Here is a 12,429-nt window from a genome sequence, read left to right as displayed (position 1 = left end):
ACCACTTCGCAGGCCGGATCCGGCCCCTGGACCTTGTGTTTGACATGTCTGCCCTACCACAAAGGAATAACTAAAATTATGAAATTTAGAATCTACCAAGCTTCCCTCCCATGGACAGAAGACAATCCATGGGAAATGTGAATCCGTAATCAATAGCTTTAACAGCAATAATAAATCTAATTATGCTATGCATATTTAAGTTAGCCAAACCCTGGAGCAGTGGTAGCAATCTTCTGTCACAATGGGCCCTTTAAGATTATATATTGTTAATCATATAAGTGAAGAAATGAGGAAAACTGTGGTTAAAGAAATTGATCCAATAACAAAATTTCATTGATAATTGATGAATCAACCACAAGAAGCAAAAAAACTACCCTCATAGTATTTGTTCGATGCTGTATCAAAGGTATGGGAATGAATTCACCAGTAAATTTGTTTTTGGACTTGGTAGAACTTGAAAAAGTAACAGCAGAAGGGATATTTGATTCCTTACTCCAATGTCTTTACTCTTATGGGATGACAGAAGATTATTTGAAAAAATATTTGATTTCTCTGGCATGCGATGGCGCCGCTGTGATGATTGGATGTAAAAGTGGAGTGAAAAAATTGCAGTCAGAACATTTTCCGTCTATTATAGTTTGGCATTGTGCTAATCACAGACTAGAATTATCAGTAAGTGATGCTGCCAAGGAAACTTCAGGAATAAATAGATTCCAATCATTTATTGATAAACTGTATGTCATATACCATGCTTCACCAAAGAATATCAAGAGAGTTGCATTCATGTGCAGAATTACTGGGGACTGAGCTGCTGAAAATTGGAAGAATTTTAAGTACCCGATGTGTGTCATCTAGTTTTGGCTGTATGGAATAATTTTGAATCCCTTGTGTATCATTTTGAATAAGAAATGCATGATCCTACAAGAGATAAAAATGATAAATGCACTTATGATGGCTTGAAAAGAAAAATAACATCTACAGAATTTTTATTGGACCTTGGATTGATGTGTGATGCTCTCCAAGAATTGTCAGATTTAAGTTTGGATCTATAGGACCTCAACATCGACTTGTATAAGGCAAATAAGAAAATAAAAATACTGGTACAAGTTTTTGAAGAAAGAAGACAGAACTTTGGGCCCTATTATAAATGTGCTGTTGCTGCTGTAAGTGATCTTCGCTTTCGTGGAGTTTTACTTCACAAAAGAGATTCAAAAAAAGGATCCTCCCATTGACCCAAGTATATTTTATACAAAATTGAAAGAGTCAATTGAAAAAAGATTACTTGATAGCAAAGACGATGAGTTGGCGTATTGGTCTCGCGTACTTGATCAAAACCTTTGGCTTGAAGATGTTAATACTCAACTGACATTTGGAGAAGTGGAAATTAGAAACTTATCAATCAGACTGCAACTAAATGAAAGAGAAATGACTCGTGGATTCCGTGAATAAATTCTCGAAAAGATATATCCAGAAAAACTGTTGCATTTGATACAGACTCTGAATACCATTCCTATTTCTTCAAGTGAATGTGAACGTGGGTTTTCACAGATGAATCTAATTACCACCCCAACAAGAGCTTCGTTAAAGACTAAGACAATTTCAGCACTTTTGTTCATCAAACGTGTCGGACCACCTCAGACTTTTCATTCCTTCAAAGTACATTGATCTGTGGTTACTCAGAGGACGACATTCGGCCATAGATACTAAGAGCAAGGAAAGGAGTCAAGAAGATTTGCCAGACGAGAATTGGACAAATGTTTGGAATTTTCTATGAACATTTGCCTTAAATACAATAAATTAAATGTATGTTAAGAATTTAATATATAACTGTTTAATTATATAAATAAATATATAAATAAAATTATATAAATAAAAGATTAACAAGATGAGAGTTCCGGCACCTTTTTTTAGAAAAAAAGCTGGTTAAATCCACGGGGCAGCCCCGCCCCCTGCGTGTGTGCGCAAGCAGAGTCCAGTGTCCCTGCTGGCTGTCTTGTCACACATGCTGACTTCACCCAGGACGCCGGCACAGGCTGTCTCTTGTGCACGCATCCAGGGGGCGGGGCAGAGGTGGCAAGGCAGCTCCTTGCTGATTCCAGTGGATCTTAGGCCGAGTGCATTCTGGCTTTGATGGACGCAACCAGGTTATAGATCAGCCACACACACACCCCACCAGCACCTCCAGCCTTGCAGCCACGAGGCATCCCTTTCAACGGGACTGCCCCCACCCACCCACATATATAGGAATGACCAGCAGCAGCATATTAGTGTTGGCAGTCCCTCCCCCTCCCATCACCCCTTTGCGAGTGCGGGGGGGGGGGAAGGAAAGACATGAGAAGGCAAAGGAAGGGAGGGAGGGAGGGAAAAAGGGAGAGAGGAAGGAAGGAACACGGAGGAAGGAATGGAGAGTGGGAGGGAAGAAGGAAGGAACAGGAAGGAAGGAATGGAGGGAGGGAGGGAGGGAGGAAAGAACAGAGGATGGAAGGGAGGGAGGTGGGAGGGACCATGTCCCAGCACTCGCCCCAGTCCCACCCTCCTCTGCCAAAGACCCTCAGATCTGCCCCAGTCCTACCCAGGAACCCCTGAAGCAAGTGATGTTGAGCTGGCCACGCCCATCCAGTAGGCCACACCCATCCTAGCTACACCCACCCGGGCCCCCCAAGGGCAACCATAATGCTGATGTGGCCCTCAATGAAATTGAGTTTGACACCCTTGGTGTAGAAGGTAAAGTCTTAGTTATTTGTCTCTTTGTGTTATTTGTGCCTTTGTATTCTAAGCAGTCTTATCAGTTTTAAGTAGACTTGTTTGGCCTGAGAAGTCAATTGGTTCAAGTAATGAAAGTTATCTCTGTATGTTCATTACAATTAAATGATTTTTTTTGGTTTTACTTTAGCATTGTCATTTCATACTCACCAAATTTGACCTTATGTTAAAAGGTTTTTTTTAGCATGTCAGTCAGAATAGTGTAACAGAATAACGGAAGGGATCTTGGAACTCTTCTAGTCCAACCCCCTGATTAAGCAAGAACCCCTATACCATTTCAAACGGTTGTCCAATCTTTTCTTAAAATCCTCCAGTGTTGGAACCCACTTCTGGAGGCAAGTCGTTCCACTGATTAATTGTTCTAACTGTTAGGAAAATTCTCCTTAGTTCTACATTGGTTCTCTCCTTGATTAGTTTCCATGTCTTGCTTCTCGTGCTTTGGTAAATAGGTTTGACCCCCTTTTCTTTGTGATAACCCCTGAGATATTGGAACACTGCTATCATATCACCTCTAGTCCTTCTTTCCATTAATCTGTGTGTAATTTAAATAATCTTTAGAAAATTTTATAGAATAATTTACTAATTCTATATTTCCCATAGTGTTATTTACTAATTCTATATTCCTCATAATGGAACTTTTTTTTAAAATCCATGAAGTTCACCCATAGTTTCCATAGATCACAAAGTTTGCAATAATAGGAACTATTGTTCTCACTAATATATGTATATAGTCTTTCCAGATCTTGCAAAAAAAATTCATTCCCCCAGGAGCTTAATACCAATAACTTTTTCAGGGAGGGCAATTGACCATACCTTAATAATACCAATTTTCAATTATTGAATTTTTTGGGAAACTACTTTGTTGAATTATGATTCATATAGTTGCCAGAGTAAAAATGTAATGAATTCCTTTTAATAATCCCGGTTCTGGAGCACATTCTATTCTTTGTTTAATTATAATTACATACTTTCTTCCAGAAGCATTCTTTCAAAAGATTTCCTTTTTTTACACCCCTCCAACATTTTATTTAATACCTGAGAGATATTTAAGCAATTCTTATTGAAGTTAAATCAGTAATGTATTTACTTTCATAGCAACTCTTACTGTATAGAAGCTGATGAAAAGACTGACTTCCATAGTGTTTGCTATTTTACATTTACCAATTGTTTTCCCAAGTCTAAATCCCAAGCTTTATTTTGACCTATCATCATCACCACAACTGTCTATATACTCAGATGCAACCTTAATGGCTTGTAGGTCTTTAGTTAGGACTTCAACTATTAAGTTTTTACCAATCCCAGACTGTGACTCGAAGATGAAATCTAACAATAATAACAATAATAATATATTTTCCTTAGATTGGGAGGGGTATTAATTTTCCAAAATGTGCTAAGCAGTGAAATGCTGAAACTCTTACATCCTCATTCTAAAAAAGTTTCAGAAGTTTAGTCATGTGGACAAAGAAAAAAGAATCACAAATACGTTGTCAATTATCTATTTGTTGTTACCTAGTATATTATTGTAAAAATCTGTCATCCTATAAAGGCCTATTTTCTAAATGGGAATAAAATTTTATCAAATAATTTATGGATTGTAATATTTATTCCTAAATATTTAAAATATTTATAACTAGTGTACTTATAATCTAAAAATACAATTCATAACTGATCTTTTTCATATTTAAAGATGGCAGTCTTTGTAATGTTTTGAATATTTACTAGCTATCTTTCTTTTTCAGGCATTTGATTTAACAGAACAGAGGTATGTAGCAGTAAAAATCCACCAATTAAATAAAAATTGGAGGGATGAAAAGAAAGAAAATTATCACAAGTGAGTATTTCCCCAGTTAGATGATAAAAATTTAAGCACTTGACAACCAATATGTATTTATGATAATTGTAGCATTCTGGAATCATGTGATCACCATTTCTGACCTTCCCAGCCAGCTCCTGACAAGAAAAATTAATTGGGAAGCCAAATTAACTTATCAACCATGTGATTCACTTAACAACTATAGTTTTTGGTTGTTGGGTATGTATAGAATAATTGGTATAGTTTTGTGTTAGTATATACTCTGGTTTCCCTTCAGATCGTATTGCTTGAAGTTTTTATTACGGTAGTTTATAACTTGTAAATAAAAATATAATTAAAAAATGTAAATACAAGTATTGTTTCTAGATACAATTGAAAAACATGAAACATTTGCTCCCTGAGAGCAAAAATAAATTTCTTCATAGTAAATATCATTTCTGGAGTTGTATGCTTCATAGTCTAGCCTAACTGAAAATAGTCGAGACGAGACAACACAGAAGAGGTTTAGAATAGCCACTCTCTAGAATCCCCCTGGATACATCTATTAGTGTGAGAATAGTAAAAGTTTAGTCTGCAAGATTCTGTCTGTTGATGTAAGCAAGCAAAGAGCTGAACATTGGATGGATTGTTCTGTGTCATTCTTGGACGGCCTGACAACAGCCAAGTTATATTCCAGATCACCAAAAATGTTTTATTCTTTGTTAATTTGAATCTAGCTGGATACTATGTCCACTTCCAGTTATCACTCTTTGGATTGTTTTCAGAAAAACTAGAACATGCTCAGAGAAAAATATAGAATAATGATCTGGAGATAACATTGATTGCTGCCTTGGCTCCATTTCAAAAGGGAGTCAAGGTGGATTTATTCCAAAAGGCCTTTAGAATTTTATTTTCTTTTTTTCAGGTTCAGGTTAACCCTATAAAATGCAGTGTGCATTACTGCGCCGTCCCTTGTCATGATCTTGACAATATTTTCTTAATGGTTCCATTTATGTGCCATGTTCAAGTTAGAAGTCAGGCATACTAAGTGATATTCAATACATTCAGTTTTGAGTTAACATTGTGTGAACTAAATTGTGATATATGACCTAACATTTCTAAAATATCCAGCTCAGATATATTCAACCTTCTGTTTGGAGGTAAGCTTACACTTTTCCTGGAAGTAGTCTATGAAATAATTTTGAGGAAGACTTTTGGTTACCAAAGTTACCGTTTCTTGTGTTTAGCCACCTAACAAAGCATCACCCACATGTTTTTCACCTCCTGAAGTGCAGGAGGATAAGTCGAAGCCAAACATAACAAATAATTCAGTCTTTTTCTTTTAGGCATGCATGTAGAGAATACAGAATCCATAAAGAGCTGGATCATCCTCGCATAGTTAAATTGTATGACTATTTCTCATTGGACACTGACTCGTAAGTGCTGCTGTCTTTGTAATTTGCACTGTTAATAAAGTCATTTGAAAATTTGTGATTAAGTTGTTTAGAAATTAGTGGGGGAGGAAATGGAGGATTCTAACATTTAAAGTAATGCCTTGCCAGAAATTGAACTTCCCTGTCCAGTCCAGTGATTAAGAGAAGGCCTTTCGCAAGTCCCCACTCCTTACAAAGATGCATGGGCCATAGAAAATGCAGCAAGCATTCTGAGTGGTGGGCCTATGTTTGTGAAATACCTTTCTCTGGAAGAACAGATGGCCCAAAATGCTATCAGGATTTTGTAAACAAAGCAGTTTTGTTCCAGCTTGGATTCAGCCCTTAGATTAGTTAAATTTTACCAGATTCTATGATGTTTATTCCTAGCTTTTGATTATCTTTAAATATTTATACTGAGCTTTTAATTATTAAATTAAAAGGACTAGAATGCCCTGATACTAATACAGGTATACATCTCAAAAAATAATATTTTTTTCTACACAGCATTTATGGTGGCTTACAATTAAAAAAATATAAATAGCTGAAATAAGAGTAAAACATTTAAAATCACAATTAATTAATTAATTAATTAACATCAAAAGAGCCATGCTAAAGCTGCCTTTTTCCTTTCCAAAAAAAAATAAGTAAGTAGAAACCAAGTACAACTGAGGATGCATATTCCATAATTTGGTAACAACATACATGTGGGCCTTCTTTCACAAACATAACAAATTGTGAAAAGGCAATATAATTAGTATTCTCGGAAAATTCATGAAAGAGAAAACAGGATTTATGAAAGGAATACAAATATTATCACCTTGCACATAAGAGAAGCTGCAGCAATATTTTATTTTGTGGGTACCAAATAGCAGTTAATTTTATGAAATTGAAATTTATGTTAAATATACTAAGTAAATTTGATTTTAGCCCATTTTTGCAATAATTTTATTCAGTTTAATATTTATCTTTTTAATCCAAGTTGAAAATAGGACACTTTGAAACACACTAAAGTCTTGTTAACAGATAAAAATTAGAAGAAACATGTGTTTATGCCAAAAATAATGTATTTGTATGATAATTACCAAGTATTGGTGAAATTAATTAAAAATAACCTGAAAATATTGGACTCTTGGTTCTTATATTAAAAATGCAGAATTTCATTTCTCAAAACAGTACGTAGAAGTTTCAGTAGGAATACATATTGCCCCAAAGTTTTCCTTTTCTGGTATTGAAAGGAATAGTATCAAATATTACTACAAAGAATAATTTCTTACTAAAATTCCAGATGAATTAAAAAATACCTTCATAGAGATTCTATTAAAATATGTTGCAGGTGAATTCAGTATATTTTTTTAAAAAATGGTACATTAATACCAATCAAGATTTATGTAAAAAAGAAAAGCAGTCTTTTTGGATCAGTAGATACCTAAAATGTTTAAGCATGTCATGTCACTCTCATGAAATAGCTACTATGCTGAATCTGATCAGACATAAAACAAATGATGTTATTGTGTTGCTCCAACTTACTTTATTTTTTATCGGTAAATAAACACACTTTAAAACAAAGCTCATATAAAAAAATGAGATCTATCACTTCTTGGCCTTTTGTTAGCCATGTTAATAGGTCTATAAATACCATAAATTTTGGAGCCATTCATACATCAGTGCAGATGTACAGATCTAGTAAAATTATTTTTGATTTCTTAAAATAGATTAAGTAGATTTTGATACATGCATAAAACATATTTGATTGTTTGATTTCACTTCCTCCAGGTTTTGTACAGTATTAGAATACTGTGAGGGGAACGATCTGGATTTCTACCTGAAACAGCACAAATTAATGACAGAGAAAGAAGCCCGATCTATAATCATGCAGATTGTAAATGCATTAAAATATTTAAATGAAATTAAGCCACCTATTATTCATTACGATCTCAAACCAGGTAAGTTCATAGTGAAGATGGTACGGCACCATGGGGGAAAAAACAGAATATGATGTATTTTACAAGATTATACTTCCTTGACAAATTAAATATGAAATATGTAGTTTGGTTTGATTATTTAGCAATAACATTCCCAATTCCCATCACTGTAAACTTCCATAGTCATAACTGAGAACATTGTTAATCCTTTCTCTCTCTTCCAAAGGATACTGTCATTTTGTTACTTTGATTTGTTTCTTTCAGTGAGGTGGTGCTTATATTTGTTATTACAGTATTTGCATTTTAATATTTGTACTAGCTATTTTGGGGGGAAAAGCTTCAATGGCAACCTTATTGCTGTTGTGGTAGAGCCGTGTAGCACAGTGGTTAGAATGTAGAACTGCAGGCTAATTTTGCCAACTTGTAGCAATTCGATTCTCACCAACTCAAGGTGACTCATCCTTCCATCCTTCTGAGGTTCCAAGCTTTTTAGTATGGCACCTAGTGTGCTGATAAACCACTGGGATCACCACAGCCAGCTTATATCATAATCTTTCATTTTTGATTTTCAGATCTTAATACTTTGTGATTTTATCCAATTATTTTTCTTACATTCTGCTATCTTCTGGTATTGCTGTATCAATTAGCTATACTTTTTTTCCAACTATAGTTATAGCTGGTATGTTAATAGTTAAGACTTTATCAGTCTGTATTCGGAAATCCCAAAATACTTTAACCGGCTTATTTTCAGCTACTTTTTCTGCTCTGTTTCCACCAATTTTATTACTAGCACATGGTAATTTTTTGCAGATTTTCCAGTGAATATTTTGGCAAGTATTACATCATTATTTATATCAGATTTGTGTGATCTTGCAGGAGCTATGATCTGTTTCTTCTGCCTCTTTACCCAATCTGCAATTTGAATCTAGGGCTAAACTATGTTAGTTTGAATAGCCTTCTCTTGGGCAAACAACCTTAAGCTTCAGATTACTTTTTTAATGTTCCAGTTTTAAGCCATTGCCAGGTTTTATCCTTCTCCATTTTGATCTTTTGTAGAAATTGGCCATATAATGCTTTTGCTTGGCTGCATTCTGTTTGTTTTTATTATGTTATTTTGATATTCATGTTTTGTTTCCTGCACATTCATTAAGATCCAATTTTTAACTTTCATCAATGCTTGTCCTTGACCGCCTTTTAGATATTCAGTCAATGCATGTTTTTTTTTCTTCAGTAGTTTGACTTGAAGTAAACATCTACCTCCATTTTTCAGGGCATGTATGCCCTATCAATAACACAGTAGAGATATAATGAATAGTGAATAATCATCAGTTTTCTTGTTTTGTGGTACAAACTGTCCAGTTAAAATTCCAGCAGTATATCACATCATGAGTATGGCCCAGATACTAATGGTTTTGATGGAGTTTCCATCGTTCAATCATGTCTTTAAGCACTTTTTTCACTCTGGATGTATTCTTTACTAATCACATTTTTAACTTGTTCATATTTGATGTTATCCAACTGTAAATTACTTGTAGGCTTCTTCATTATGGCTCTTGATAGTTTCACCTTTTTAATTCCATTACTATTCATGATTTTATCCCAATTTATTGTTACTATAGTACATTTGTTTAGGCCAAGTTCCATTGCTATGTGTGAGCTAAAAATTCTTAAGGTATTTATCCATAACCGACAATGATTTCTGGTTTTTCACAAAGCTTCAGATCATCCATAGAAAAGCAAATTTTAGATTTTATTCACATATTTGGTGTCTGATAACCAAGATTTGATTTTTAATTATTATTATAATTTACCATTTCCCTGCACCTATTATTTTGTCCTGTAACATTATGTCTAAGGAGAGTTTCTTTTGGACATGAGAAAACACAAACTACATTAAATTTTGGGAAATGTCAGTGCATCTTTTTATCTTTTAGGTTAGTTAATACAACAAGGTATCACATTGATTGAAAATAACTCTTTTGCTATTCTATCCACCCACATATTTAATAGGCCTGTTCAACTTCAAAGCTTTTTTCTTTTACCTGCCCAGGAAACATCCTCTTGGTAAATGGTACTGCATGTGGTGAAATTAAAATCACTGACTTCGGCCTCTCAAAAATCATGGACGATGACAGTTACAATTCAGTTGATGGCATGGAGCTGACATCACAAGGAGCTGGTACATACTGGTGTGTATATAATCTGTTTTTTGTCCTGCTGATTCCACAAAAAATACTTGTCATTAAAACTTGAGTAAAAACATTTTGTCAAAAGATTTTTGTAAAAGTAGGAGAAATAATGAGGATTCATCTAGTATATCAAAATCATAGTTTTCAGAGGATATCTTTTAGGAGTATGCAAAGCAACTCAGGAATAGTTCTCTAGAATGTACTTTTTGTGTTCTCTAGATAACCTCAGAACATTCTATTCCTAAATCATTGAGTTTTGCACATCCTTTGTTTTTCCTATTCATTTGCTAATCCGACCTATTGAATGATTTTCAAAGGCTCCTTTGGATATGTGAGAAGGTCCATCTCTTGCCTCATTTCCAAACTATGGCATCTCAAGGCAACAGAAAAATTATTCTGGGAATATTTAAGGGAAAAGTAATTGCAAAGGACATGCTTTTTTTTGTATATTTTTACTATGGAAATTAATTTGAAAAAATAATAAAAATCATAGTTATGAATATTTTTCTCTAGAATAGCAGGTAGGTAGGCAAGTCAGTATAGCCCATGGGTGTCAAACTCGTCACATCACGTGACGTGTCATGATGTATCACAACCTTGTTTGCATTGCTGGAGCTGGGGTGGGCACGGCCTCTGCATTATGCAATCGGCCTGCGGGCCAGCAGTTTGACACCCCTAGCCTATTACCCCAACAAACTTTGTAGACCTGGGACAAAAAATGAGAAAATAAGAACCTATTTCAATATCCTAGTATTTCTTTTTAAAAGACCTATTATATCTGAGATAAAATTATAGAGCACTGGATATTTTGTTCCAAGGTTGAAATACTCATAACTTCCATTTCAAGTTCAGAACATTTTGTCCACATTCTACACATATTTGACTGCAACTGTCTGAAGGGCATGATATCTGAGAATCCTGAATGGGTAATGAGGTGAACATTACAGCTAGCTATTGGTACACCATACACTTCCAAAGAAAAGCAAATCGGAAGTGCTCTGGTTGTGGTAGGTTACTTGAAATACAAGATGGATGGTCTTTTGCCTGACCTGAACAAATAAGCAATACTGTAAGCTGTGGATGGACTAAAGATCACTTGAGGATACGTATCTCTGAAGGTATAGTGTCTTTTCCTTATAAGCTACAAATCAGTTGACGTAGCAGCATACTTGAGAATACTTGCTGTTTTCAAGTGAAGAATTAATCACCAAATTGCAATGTTAGCCTGGTTATAACATTGCAAATAATTCTCCAGAAAATGCAGGTCTATTAATGTAAAACAGGTGTGAAATTTGGCAATAACAGTAATGTTTATATCATTATTCCAATTATTATTCCAATAATTGGACATATATTAATAAAGCCAACTGATTTCCCATTCTTGAATTTTTGTATTGTTAAGAATAATTTTGCTATTTACAACTAAATTGTTGTAATAAAGAGCTGAAGTAAGAGACATTTTGTTCAATTTTAAATCAAAGAAGCAAGTTAAAGGAACTCAGTATCTTGCTGCTGTTTTTGCAACAACAAAAAAGAAAGTTAATGGAAATTTATAGTAGCTGTTTCAAACAACTAGTATTTGGGACTGTGTATGTTATATAGAACCAGACATGCCCTGATAAGCAAAAAAAGGGGGGGAGCCTGAATATTAACCATATGAAATTCAGTAATAGTCCTTGGGTGAAATAACATTCTGTGACATAAATGGTTAATGGTGAGAAAAATGGGTATTTAAAATAAATGTAGCTATTGCTCCCTCTTCCTCAGGTATCTACCCCCTGAATGTTTTGTGGTTGGAAAAGAGCCTCCGAAGATTTCAAATAAAGTTGATGTTTGGTCAGTAGGAGTTATCTTCTACCAATGTCTTTATGGCAGAAAGGTAAACAAGAGGACAACTAAGATACTACAAAAAATATTCAATCATTTTGAGCCTAAGTCTTATGTTAACAATTCCTAAAATTAGAAAGAGCGTGGTGACATCTTTTCCATTTAACAAATTTTATTAAAAGGTATAAGCTTTCATCAGGTACAGGTTTCTAAAAATCTTTTAAAGTTAACATCTGGTTTAAGTGTTAAAGCATATATTCTGTCCCTGTGGTGGCAAACCTATGGCACGCGTGCCACAGGTGGCACGCAGAGTCCTCTCTGTGGGCACGCGCGCCATCGCCCCAGTCCTAGGCCTTCAGCTGAGTTATAAAACCTTTTTGCTTTAGGCCTTTGCCGCGTGTGCAAAAAAAAAAAGGTTCAATCAATCAATCAATTTCAACTTCTCGCAGGAAAAAAAAAGATCTTGCAAAGTTGGAATTCATTGATTGAACTTTTTAGTCCCA

General features: G+C 34.8%; 1 protein-coding gene across 4 annotated transcripts in view; it reads left to right on the top strand.

Annotated features, from left to right (window-relative positions):
• The window catches only part of LOC310649703 (serine/threonine-protein kinase tousled-like 2), a 56,173-nt gene that overhangs the window by 29,537 nt on the left and 14,207 nt on the right, over positions 1-12,429 (top strand). For all 4 annotated transcript variants that reach the window (XM_083378381.1, XM_083378384.1, XM_083378383.1 and 1 more), the window contains exons 16-20: positions 4,503-4,594; positions 5,902-5,991; positions 7,762-7,931; positions 9,961-10,099; positions 11,867-11,978. In XM_083378381.1, the coding sequence (XP_083234507.1) occupies positions 4,503-4,594; positions 5,902-5,991; positions 7,762-7,931; positions 9,961-10,099; positions 11,867-11,978 (603 nt within the window). The remainder of the gene's footprint in view (positions 1-4,502; positions 4,595-5,901; positions 5,992-7,761; positions 7,932-9,960; positions 10,100-11,866; positions 11,979-12,429) is intronic.

Source organism: Vipera ursinii (genome assembly GCF_947247035.1).
Source record: "Vipera ursinii genome assembly, chromosome: Z".
Classification (NCBI taxonomy): Eukaryota; Metazoa; Chordata; class Lepidosauria; order Squamata; family Viperidae; genus Vipera; species Vipera ursinii.
The sequence above is the reverse complement of the archived record's forward strand: the minus strand, read 5'-3'. Positions and strand labels throughout refer to the sequence as shown.